An 11,839-nucleotide genomic window follows, 5' to 3' on the forward strand; every position below is an offset into this window, starting at 1 on the left:
AAGTCATCTACCTAGCGTGACTTGTTCGCGAAGCCCTTCAACATGTACGTTCCTATCCTCGACACTTGCCGACACTACCCACCTCGGTTGACAGTCGTCCAACACCTACTGACGTCGAGGGCAGGAAATTCGGAAAGCAGATCCAGCGCAGACAGCTTGATCTCCCCGAATATGCAGCAGTCTTTGTCAACTATAAAGCTTTGAAGAAGGTGTGTGGGAGCTGCCTTATATATATCTGTTTTCGGAATATCGGGTCACTGACATTTTGCGCGTTTCTTCCTTCTAGCTGATCAAGCAGCTGAGTGCGACCCCGACCATCCCGGCTCGCGGTGCCCCTCAGGAAAACACCGATACTCAGTCCGCCCTCCGAGCGAACAAAGAGGTTTTCTTCTTTCGCCTAGTACGTTTTGCTTCTTATGGGGAAGAATTGGCCAAAAATGACTTACCCATGAAATAGGAACGAGAAATCGAGAAAGTCAATGTATTCTATCTGCAAAAAGAGGAAGAGGTATGACTGAGGAGCTTACCCTACCATTACCTTCCGGGTCCACTGACTCTCTCCTAGTTTTCTCTCCGATTACGCACTCTGTTGGACAAGAAACATGTCGTCCAATCGCGCACCGCCACCAATTCCAAAGTTCCCGGGTATTTTGTTTCATTATTTGAAGGTTTCCAGCAGTTTGATGGGGACTTGAACAAGCTACAGGTACCAAACCACCTCTTCACATGGATTGGTTGCGCCACTAACATTGGGGAAACAGCAATTTGTTGCAATTAATGAGACGGCAGTGTCAAAAATTTTGAAAAAGGTTCGTCGACTATTTGACATTGGTGTTGTAGTTGCAATATAACTGACAATTTTGTGTGTTCATAGTGGGATAAGACGTCCAAGGTTCGAAATGTCACTTTCTAGGACTACATCGCGGGTGGCTAATATTTCGGGTTTTTTAGTCTCGGATGAAGGAGTTGTATCTCCAACGAGCCGTCGAAGTTCAACCATGTTTTAACAGAGAAGTCCTTCGTGACCTGTCAGATCAGGCGTCTACGGCACGATTTGAATTAGAAGCCTGGGCAGAGGGCGAAAACATTCGATTCGATGTCGCTCGTCCGGCTGAACGTCCCGGCGCAGGACCATTCGGCGGTGAAGACGAGGAGAGCGATCTCCAGGTCCTCCATTCGGCAGCTTTCGGCAATACTTCCGTATTAAAGGAATGGGTAGTCAAAGTAGGGGAGTCTCCGGATGCTGCCGAGCGGATCACACGAGTGTTCTTGGCTGCGATTAGTGAATTCTCGGATGAGATTCTCGGAGTTTTGCTCGATAGTGGCTTGGTTGATTTGCACGCCGAAGACGATATCAATGGGCGGAATTGCCTCCACGAAGCCGCAATCTCCGGCCAGGCCTTCGTATTCAAGGCTGGCCTGTCCCGTGGTGTCGACATTTCGAGACCAGATGTGTACGGCCGATTACCTATTCACTACGCTTGTATGCATGGCCGAGTTGATATGGTGGAAGCTCTTCTCGCAACCGAAACCGAGACGATTAATAGCGCCGATCATGATAACTTCACGCCCCTGATTCACAGTATCGTGAAAGATCAACTAGCATGCACCGAGCGACTTTTACAGTGCAATGCCAGAATTGATCCCAAGTCCGAGTCGGACCATATCCCTCTGAACCTAGCATGTCAACATGGATCTATCTCGATTGTCACCATCCTACTTGAAAAGGGCGCTTCTTTACTTCCAGACGCCGAGGGGCTATACCCTCAGCACCTCGTTGCTCGGTCCGGTCGAGCGCCTGAGCTTCTATTGCTGCTCAAGAGACATGGAGCAGATCTCAACCAACGGGATAAACTATACCAGTGGACCCCTGTCTTCCACGCAGCCAGCGAAGGATGCGTCGATTGCCTCCGTACCCTCCTAGACCTGGGTGTTGACATTTCTGTCGTGGATGAGAAGGGGCTCACGACAATGTATTACGCTGCATGGGAAGGACGTCTCGAGTGTATGGCTCTTCTGTGGTCGAAAAGGGACCCATCCCTGCCGCATCGCCCGCTTAGTGCTGCTCAGACAAGTCCGCAAGTTTCGTTTGGGTTCCGTGAGACTCAGACTGACGGTGCGCTGGCATCTGGTGCTGAAGTCGCTGACGGCATCCCCGACCTGGAGCTACCCCCTCCGATTATCCCACTACGACGATACGGACATAACTTCTTGGATAAAAAGGCCTTTGTCCAAATTTACTTTGAGCCATCTGGCCTTGGCTCCATCGTCTTTGACCAGGCCGGACGTTACCCTGCTGCTCGATTGACCATGTCCTCGAAATTGACTGACGCGATACCACGTACTCTTATGCTGCCTTTGCAAGAGGACTCGCGCAACATCACGTTCCAGATTGACAGTCTAGACACGTTTGCCATCGATTTCGAGATTTTCCCTACGTTCGGGTCCAAGGTGATAGCAAAGACAGTCGCTTTACCGACCATTTTCACAGCGGAGGACTCCAGTGCAGGTTCATGCTCGTTGCCATTGTTTGACCCCCGTCTGCGCTCAATCGGTCAATTGCGCTTCAACTTCCAGGTCATTAAGCCATACTATGGAGATCCACTAGAGATCACACACTTTGCTACGTATTGGAAAGCTACCAATGCAAGTGATGCGGATCATAATGGATTGATCACTGGCTCGAGTTTGTCTGGGGATTATGTGCAACTGTTTGTACAGCTTACCAAGGATAGACGACCTGTCCTCTATCCTCTCTTCTCCATCGATCACCACGGTCTTGGGATTCCCGTTTGCGCTTTAACTTACGACCAATTCACGTCCATTGCACATGCGCGAAGCATCGATACTCGTGCAGCCCTCGAATCCTTACACTCGAAAACGCCAGACGACATGGCCGCCATTCACCAGCTACTCGCAACCTCTTTCCTATCTCTACAAGATGTACTATTGCATCTCCCTACCCACATCCACATTAACCTTGCTGTTCTGTACCCATCAGCGGCCGAAGAGCGGTCACTCAGCATGTCGTCTTTGGCAGATATCAACACATTCGCCGATTCGATCCTTACCGTTGTCTTTGACCATGCTAGGGCGTCTCGCGAAAGAGACCCAGACTTTATGCGCTCAGTCGTCTTTTCATCCTACAATCCGAACATTTGTACCGCGCTAAACTGGAAGCAACCAAACTGTAAGTCTTACAAGTAATCTCATTATCGGGTAGGAAAAAATTCGTCTAACTGTGAATAGACCCCGTCCTACTTTGCAACGACCTAGGACAGATCCGGGACTTTACTCGGGAGCCTAATACAAACCTTGCGGTTCAGTCAAGCGGACATGCCTCGATATCTATAAAAGAAGCCGCACGGATAGCACAGAGCAATAATTTCATGGGCTTGATATGTCGATCCAATTTATTGGTGAGCGGCTTTTTCTTGCAAATGTTTCTCCAAATGCTAACAATATACATAGAATATAATGCCCTCGCTTGTGGAGACTATCAAGGAACAAGGCCTTGTGCTTGTCGCCGACACATCCGACATAAGCGAACAAGTAGCTGACACAAATTCCATGGATATTTCCCATGCAGAGCGAACATACCTGATGCCTTCTGGTGTCAACGGTGTCGTGAAGGCAAATGGCGTGCTTCGATTTCACGAAACCATTGATCTATGAAGTATTGATTTATAGCTTATGAGGGTGGCTATTTTGCTTGTTCTTTCTTTGTTTATTTTTTTCCCTTCACTTCACTCTCTATTCAGATTTTGTTTTCTTAAGATATGACTAGTTCTGGACTTTGTAGATACCATTTCTTTGACTGGGAGAGAGAAAGAGAGCTGCACCAAAATGCAAATGCGCTTATAGACCAAATAATATCAATTGATGACTGGTCTCAATATAAATCTATCTATTATGGTACAATCGTTTCTAAATATAGCAAAGATGTAAATCCCAGATGATAGCCACAGGAGTGGAGTGATCGCACAATTCTAGTATAGTACATGGCGCTGTTGTCCGTGGCCGAGTCTATTCTTTCAAATGGAATGGCAGGCTACTAATTTCCCTTTGGCGTTCTCTTGCCAATGTTCCAACCCCATCGTCGCAGAGTCTGCACAACCTTGGGCGTGACGGCAGCGGTGAGGGGTACTCGGAGAAAGATGAAGCTCTTGTGGATGGCATACGCCAGGGCCAGCTGAGTCCATATACCTAGCGGATGATTAGCACTAGCCAGTTTGACCGGGGGGGGAGAGAAAAAAAAAGACGTACTCGCTCCCTCCTCCACGTTTCTCCTCTCTGCCTCAATAACACCATGCTCGTCAACGGCGGTTCCTTCTTGCCCCTGACCTGGCTCTTTATGGGCGACAGACTCAATTTCCAGTGGCCAAAACTGTCCCAGCGCACCCTTGACCCAGTCCATAATTGCATGCTCCAAATGCCCAATACGTTCCACGCCGACTAATCGCACAGTCGCAAAACAGAACGGAAAATCGAGCGCCGAAAGCAACAGGTAAACACCGAGCGCGGACCAGCCATACTCGCGCGACAGCGTCTTTAGGCGCTGCGATAGTGACTGTGGCTGCGCTTTTGTCGTGGTAGAAGAGGCAGAGGAAGAAGAAGAGGAGAATCTCTTTTGGAAAAAAGTGCGCTGTTGCTGGAGAAGGGCGGAAGGGGTGGAGGTTTTCGGTGCGCGGCGAGTCGTGCCTCGTTGCGTGCTGAATCGAGCGCGTGGGACTGTAAATCGTGATGATGATGATGATGATAATGAAGAAGTTGGTTTTCTTTGCAGAGGTCGCGCTGAGAGTCGCCCCATGTGAATGGCAGACTCAGCCTGTCGACGCAGCAGCTGCGACGCGGATATGGCGAAAGACGGCATCCTCGGATGTTTGTAATTCCAATCGTCTTGCGGCGGTTTGTTGTTTGTGAAAAATAAAAATTATCGAATAAAGAAAGACGTATTAAATGGCTGTGTGCTGACTTTGGTGGCAGGGCTTCTAGGGATAGTTGTGGAAATAAATAATACTGAAAGTCGGGATGATTCTTCAAAGCAAGAGCTGCAATTCCGTTTTAGGTTTAGCGCGTTATTCGCTATCCCCAAGTACCCCAACAGCTAACCATCAAACTTGGACTGCTATATCAACTAGATCTTTAGATCAAGGCTGTTGAGGAGAGCGGATTTATAAAGGATTATAGAGATAATTATCTATCAGTACAAATGCTTGAGCAAGCGTCTTCAAAGAAAGGGGGGGTTTATGACGGTGCTTCCCCAGACTTGATGCCTATTAAATCAGGAAATAATCTCATGTCGGGGTCAATATGGGCTTAGTGCGTCGCTTGAGCGCACATATAAAAGTCTCGGTTGAGCCCAAGGCTTCTTATTCCACCTCTAACCTTGGTATCGATCGGTACCACCACACAATCACCACACGAACTATGGAACTCGACCAAGCGGTCGATAGCACGGTTGATGCTAAACTTGCAAGTGAGGTGGAAATCGAGCAGGTCTCTAGCAGATTTGCGGTATGTTTCTATTTCACCTTCTCCCCTCTACCGAGTCAATACAGAGTTAATGCCGCTAATACTATATAGGGCCAAAATGACAAAGATTGGACCCTCCCTACACCTCTCGAACTCCTGCTGAAAGATAAATCGGACTCTGTCCAGTGGCAGAAAGATCTGATCCAAGATTACGAGGCCAGCAATATCAGTCTGGATGATATATTGGCAACTATCCCCTCCCAATGTAGTTGGGTGCACGGCGCCCTGCCACAATTCAAAACCTTCACAGGCCAACGCTGTTTGCTCTCCATTGGGTTCTGCCCCCAGTACGGGGAGGTCATCCCAGCAGAAGGCATAGGTAGTGATGCTCCTGCGCCTGAATTCTGTTTTACAGACGTTGTAGCTAGTTCAGTTGGTCGTATTTTCGGCCCTACGATAAGCCTTTGCGTACGTAAAGACTGTCGAAAGACCAAAAAATTGGGTAAATGATCATAACCCTTTCGCTATGACCACCCTTTTACAACTTTTGAGTTTGGGTACATTGCTAACGAGAAGCTAGAGCGCGGTTCTCAAAATTATCGTGCCTGTCTCGCAGTTGGACAGACTGAATTTCTCTGGTCTCTTTTAGCCACTCGCCTTGAGATAGCAGTCGCAAGGAAAGATTTTAATATCCACCTCACAGGGTGCATTACATTCTCGTCTGCCGCCCAAGACATAGCCAATTTCCTCGATATGCCGATTTGGAATATTCCCGACCCATCGATCATTGGCCGTGCTTCGCATCTTACGATGTGGCTTGCAAAATTGGGCCGCCAGGATTTAGCTAAGCAATTAGCGGCTATTGATGGCAGGGACATCCGAAGCGTGTATGAAGTTCTCTGGGAGGACATCATCAAAGGTAAATATTTCGAACTAAACATTCTCTTTCTTGCTGTTTGATTTCACAAATCCACAAGGCGTTAACTAATGACTACCTTTTTAACATATCCGGCCGTCCGAAATTGAGCACCCTAGGAACATGGGACGAGGAGGCTCCATTAGCAGATGAGAGATTTCTCCGACGCCGTGCAATTACCGAAGGCCTTGAAAAAAATTATATTCCCCGGAACAAAAGAAAGGCGGTTCCTATTCTGACTGGTCCACTGACCAAAAAGCAACTCCAAAACCGGGCCACTCACAATACGAAAGCGTACAAAGACGCAAAAAAAGCGGTACCAGCAGTCGGATAGAACGAAAGAATCACGGAATAAGCGAAGCAGAAAAAGTTACCAGACTGTGAAAGCTTCATTGCAGGAAGAAAAAAAATCATTAACTGAGGGCAAGAAGGAGGCACTTCCATCGAACTCCTGACGATCTCTGCTTATCATTTCTTTGGTGAGTCTGCTCGCCGCGGAAGTTGATGCTTGTTTTTCCTGTCGTCCAATGAGTCCCGTCGAGTGTTATCAGATGATCTGATCTTTTTTCATCGTACCAGTGCGATTAAAAACCGCTATCACAGTCGGGTTGAAAGGTTCTTGTGGTGTGTGTCGAGATGACTCGAAGCAGATCGGAATTCCTGGCCTAATATACTTGGTAACAGGTATACTCCACCTAATAGATGATACACATTAGAGAGTAGCTATAGCTAGAGCGTAGTCTATATTATGCCGTTTGTTATTGGATTGATACTACAGAGTTTAGATTCGATACAGTTACTGATTTAATCAGTGATAGGAGGTGAAGTGCTGGTATCCAGTACATAAACTGTGACAAATAAAATTTAGCGGCCGATAGTTACGCAACAGACCAATAAAAACTCTCACCTAGTATAAGATACTACGTACATTATTCATGGTTAATAACTTAATATCTAGGGTGGGTTTCTAATTATCAATAATAAACTATATTTATTCTCGATCCATAGCTATGTGCCCTGAAGGAATCGGTAGAGTAAAAATGGAAGGGGAAACTTTATAAAAAAAGGCAAATGAATCTAAACTCCGCGCTTTTAAGCAAAAGAATATGAGTAGAGATCCTATGTAATTTTACCATTGAAAGTATTCCGTCTAATCATCACAGAATCCTGAATGGGCTAGTGGTATGTCTCCCTTTCATTATTTATACGGTATTTCAACTAATGACCGACTAGGTTATGATGGTCGCTTGTCATTAAAAAACGCGATCGACCGGGGGGTTTTTTTTCCCCATCTCTCCTTCATTTCATATGTATAAATGATCGGTTTTTATTTAATCAAGTCCTAAATAGTTTAGTGGTCGGTGAGGATCGTGACTGACTAGTGCGCTCCAGCTCAACCTTATACTTCGCACTAAATTTTTTTTTTTTTTAATTTATTTTTAAATATTTTAAAATGACTATATCTTAGTAATTATATCAAGATTTTGGTGATAAATATATAAACAGTGGCAAAAGTGTTAAGCGGGTGTCACATGACTATACGGCAGAACCAGGGCGGTGAGAGAGTGTCACGTGATTACCCCGTGACATCAATCCCATTTAGAATGGTTATGCGATTGGAAGTTCTTATTTTAAACGCTTCGCAGGGGACGCGAGCACACAGCTAACCTTATATGGTTAGTAGCTTGTCAGGATTTTATTATAAGTATTAGGTCCCAAGCGAAGCGTCTGAGATGTCAACTGACGTCTATAAACAAGGAAACGTAGGTCCTAATCCTCCGGCTCCCAAAATGCCTGGACCATGGCCACATTGGAGGAGGGTCCGGATTGAGTGATACAGTAAGGTGACATGTCTAGTGGGAGTCAGGGGTGGCGTAGCAAGGTTCTCGATACACACCTCCCCCGCTACCTTCTATTATCATGAATCGGATTTGAAAGAGAGCTTTATATAGGTTGTATGTATAGCTGATAGAATGGGCTCCTATAAGGCTAGAAGCTGAAGCCAGACATTCTGTATTATTACCATCAAGACAGGCGGTATTATAAATGCATGGATTGATTTACATCGTCGGATCCCTCCTACACCGCCTTAATGCAGGGGTTGGATTCTCTCATTTTATACAGGACTGGCATTTATACAACTTCATATCAAGTAGCCACGCGGTATACAAACAAGAAATTCAGATCCGTCTACTCGGTCGATACAATCCAGGTCACTTAGCTCGCCTTCGAGTACCGCTTCAGAATGTTTAAAAGCTTCTGGGAGGAGCTCACTTCTCTGAATCAATATTCCATTAACGTCCTAAATGTGTGCACCAGACCTCCACTTGGAAAACAGAGTATTTGCTGAACCGCGCCCCCCTGTGGACAGTTCAAATATTTGATAACTATGAGCTTTTCTGAATCTAGACCCTTATAGTTGTGCTATAGCGCTGGATAAACACACTAAACCTAACCTGGTCAACGGGCTTGGCAAAGCGTCGACGGGCAATTTGTGCAGCGGCCGATTTATTTGCACTGTCCAGACCCAGCCCAATCCAGCCAACGCATCAAGTTTCCTATTTTCTTTTCTTGTTTCACTGTTTTTTCTCCCCTCCCAAACAAGAGGCACACAATGCCTCCTAAGCTGCCGCGAGAGGCTCTGTGCCTCGGCCAGCCAGGATGGCTTGCGCAGATTCTCGTCAACTTCACCAGCAAACGTCAATTCGGTATCAGATCACTCAATCCGCCCAAGCACACTAATTTCGACTCCCGACCGGGTCTTCCCCTGCTCAAATCGACGCCTGCGGCTGCTCTGGAGCGCAAACTTAAGGCCGACGTCCTGCCATTGCGTACGGGAGCGCTGGCCACCAAGCAAGGCATGACGGCCATCTACGACCCTGAGACCGGAAAACGCACCGCATGCACTGTGCTGCAGCTAGATCGCGTCCAAGTCATCGCACACAAGACAGTTAACACACATGGTTATTTTGCCGTACAGGTCGGAGCCGGCTGGAAAAAATCGACCCGAGTCACGAGGGCTATGCTTGGCCACTTCTCGATCGCCGGCGTTTCGCCAAAGAGATATGTTCAGGAATTTCGCGTCAAGGATAGTACGGGCCTCTTGGGTGTCGGCGAGGAGATCACCGCAGACTGGTTTCAGGAGGGCCAATTCGTCGATGCTCGCTCAAACACTAAGGGAAAGGGGTTCGCCGGTGTGATGAAGAGGCATGGTTTCCACGGTCAAGATCGCAGTCACGGTGTCAGTTTGGCACATCGTTCGATGGGTTCTTCTGGTCCCGGCCAGGGCGGTGGTTCTAGGGTGTATCCTGGAAAGAAGATGGCTGGAAACATGGGTGGTGAACGGAACACATTACAGAACCTAAAAGTTCTCAAAGTTGACAGTACAAACGGAATTGTTGTTGTGAGCGGTATGATCCCTGAATCTACAACACGTAACTTTGCATTACTGACGTTTTTAAGGCTCTGTTAGCGGACCCAAGGGTTGTATCGTGAAGATTCAAGACGCTCTCAAGAAGCCATGGCCCAAAATCGAGCCAGTACCGAAAGCCAAAGCAGCACCGGAAGTCGAAGCAACACCTCAATAGTTAAAAATCCATGTATTTATACAAATGTACTATAATATTATCTCCTGGAGGATAAGAGCAAATTTGCAGATACCAACAGTCGCTAACAACGCCGTTTTCATTCATTTGGTCAAGATACCAAAAACGCCACGAGAAATGCAAGTTTGTTGGTGAGAGCTTCTTAAAATAAACACAATAACCAACCCCATTCCTAGCCAGGTCAAGGTGTACGGAAAGGGTCCTGGTCTGGCGCAAGAAGTTGTATAAGTTTTCCGTCTTCCGTCTCCAGGCTCCATTCTTCGGTATGGAACTATAAAGTAAATATGTCAGTATGGATTGATTGACCGGTTCGTAGAAAAAGAATTTGGGAAACCAACATAACTCAGGCGATCAGGGCGCACGCTTTTAAACGTCATTTTGGCCTTGGCTTTTGTCCCCTTCACCCAGTAAGATATATTGATTCGGCCATGCAGCTGATCCATCTGCCCGCTAATCCACGGAATCTGGTTTGCGAAATAAATCTCATCTCCGAGGATCTCGCGGGCCTGCGGCGAAACGCGCAACGCATACAGCGTACTGCTCACCACACTCGAGGAGGATTTCTGGTAGTTGAATATGCCCAACACAGCAGCACCGGTCAAGACCGCGAATATTGGCAGCGTGCGAGCCCATTTAAACCTCGACTCGACTTTCGGTAGCTCTCTGTCGGCTCGTCGATCTAGTAGAGGGCCTGAATTCGCAGACGGCGCGGGAATGAGTGACCGGCGCTGGGTTTTGGGCAATAGGTTGGCAGTTCGCGCTGGCACCACGCAGACATTGGCCCGCAAAGGCCGTAGTAGGATCTCCCTTTGGACTTTCATTGTTGTTATAGTCGCTAGGATGTTGCGAGGAATTAATCGTTTGATTGAGCGGTCCAAAGCGGAAGAATTGGCTTCGGGTGAAGTTGGACAAACAAGCTAAACACCTGCCGCCGGCGGAGACAAAATTTAGCGTCATCGATCGTCTATCATCTTATACTAAGAACAACTGCGCATTACTTTTGATAATAATAATAACAAACATGGCGGCGACTCTACGAAAGACTTTTCGCTATCCCGACGATGACCAACCTCATGGTCTCGACAATAGGCAGGAGCTAGATGAAGAAGGTTTGATCATGCGAAACTCCACTCAATACTGGGCATCTGGAAGCTGATATGCTGTTCCAGAGCAAGACAAGCTCATTCAAGAGCTTTCCACAAAAAACGATGCACAGAATGCGTTCTATAATGTATGAAGACTCATTACTACAAAGCCTTTTTGGCTGCTCTGACTATACCTTCAGTTAGTCTTTACAATAGTGCCACTAGTCGCGACTATCGCATATATTCCTGCGATTTTCTCGTCTTCGGTGACAGCTGGGACTAGATTCATATACATAATATGTATACTGTCCCTCTCTACGACGGCATATGTGATGAAATTTGGCCCTTTTGATTCGGAAGTATACCGTTTAGGAGAGCCTGGTGTACTGGCTGTGCAAGAAGGGAAATCCGATCCTCGAAGTTACCTTTTCTATGCCAACACCGCTGTATGCGCTTTATTGTCCCTGCAGTCATGGTATATGTCGAGCAGTCAAGGACACGACGACCATCAAGGGCTTATATTAGGCATTCTCCCCGGTGGTAAGCCTCCCAGGCCCAGTAAGCAAGGAATCCCATGGCTTACCGTGCGTAGTTGTTCTGGGCGTCGTCGTCGTCGCTAGTCGTTCATTGATTGAAGTTGACATTGGAGAACTTGAAAAGCTCAAGTATGAATACAAAGGCGCCTAGGTGTTGCTCAAAAGAAGAACGGTCGTTTTGAAATGCTGTATACTGACGACATGACGATTGCTTGAGTTGAA

General features: G+C 47.0%; 5 protein-coding genes across 5 annotated transcripts; 3 read left to right on the forward strand and 2 right to left on the reverse strand.

The window, feature by feature from the left end:
• Positions 1-4,054: 4,054 nt before the first annotated feature.
• Positions 4,055-4,873, reverse strand: TRUGW13939_03511 (uncharacterized protein; the record flags this gene model as incomplete). Its single annotated transcript, XM_035486691.1, has 2 exons — positions 4,055-4,206; positions 4,267-4,873. 2 exons carry the CDS (start codon positions 4,871-4,873, stop codon positions 4,055-4,057), a joined length of 759 nt encoding a protein of 252 aa, XP_035342584.1.
• Positions 4,874-5,313: 440 nt separating this feature from the next.
• Positions 5,314-6,435, forward strand: TRUGW13939_03512 (uncharacterized protein; the record flags this gene model as incomplete). The annotated part of the gene is made up of 3 exons (XM_035486692.1): positions 5,314-5,517; positions 5,587-5,943; positions 6,052-6,435. 3 exons carry the CDS (start codon positions 5,314-5,316, stop codon positions 6,433-6,435), a joined length of 945 nt encoding a protein of 314 aa, XP_035342585.1.
• A 2,570-nt stretch (positions 6,436-9,005) lies between these two features.
• Positions 9,006-9,978, forward strand: TRUGW13939_03513 (uncharacterized protein; the record flags this gene model as incomplete). Its single annotated transcript, XM_035486693.1, has 2 exons — positions 9,006-9,801; positions 9,854-9,978. The coding sequence occupies 2 exons, from the start codon at positions 9,006-9,008 to the stop codon at positions 9,976-9,978; spliced, it is 921 nt and encodes a 306-aa protein (XP_035342586.1).
• A 199-nt stretch (positions 9,979-10,177) lies between these two features.
• TRUGW13939_03514 (uncharacterized protein) lies at positions 10,178-10,817 on the reverse strand (the record flags this gene model as incomplete). The annotated part of the gene is made up of 2 exons (XM_035486694.1): positions 10,178-10,267; positions 10,335-10,817. The coding sequence occupies 2 exons, from the start codon at positions 10,815-10,817 to the stop codon at positions 10,178-10,180; spliced, it is 573 nt and encodes a 190-aa protein (XP_035342587.1).
• A 200-nt stretch (positions 10,818-11,017) lies between these two features.
• TRUGW13939_03515 (uncharacterized protein) lies at positions 11,018-11,768 on the forward strand (the record flags this gene model as incomplete). Its single annotated transcript, XM_035486695.1, has 4 exons — positions 11,018-11,105; positions 11,166-11,227; positions 11,282-11,621; positions 11,674-11,768. The coding sequence occupies 4 exons, from the start codon at positions 11,018-11,020 to the stop codon at positions 11,766-11,768; spliced, it is 585 nt and encodes a 194-aa protein (XP_035342588.1).
• Positions 11,769-11,839: the final 71 nt, after the last annotated feature.

Source organism: Talaromyces rugulosus, chromosome II, assembly GCF_013368755.1.
Source record: "Talaromyces rugulosus chromosome II, complete sequence".
In the NCBI taxonomy this organism is placed as follows: Eukaryota; Fungi; Ascomycota; class Eurotiomycetes; order Eurotiales; family Trichocomaceae; genus Talaromyces; species Talaromyces rugulosus.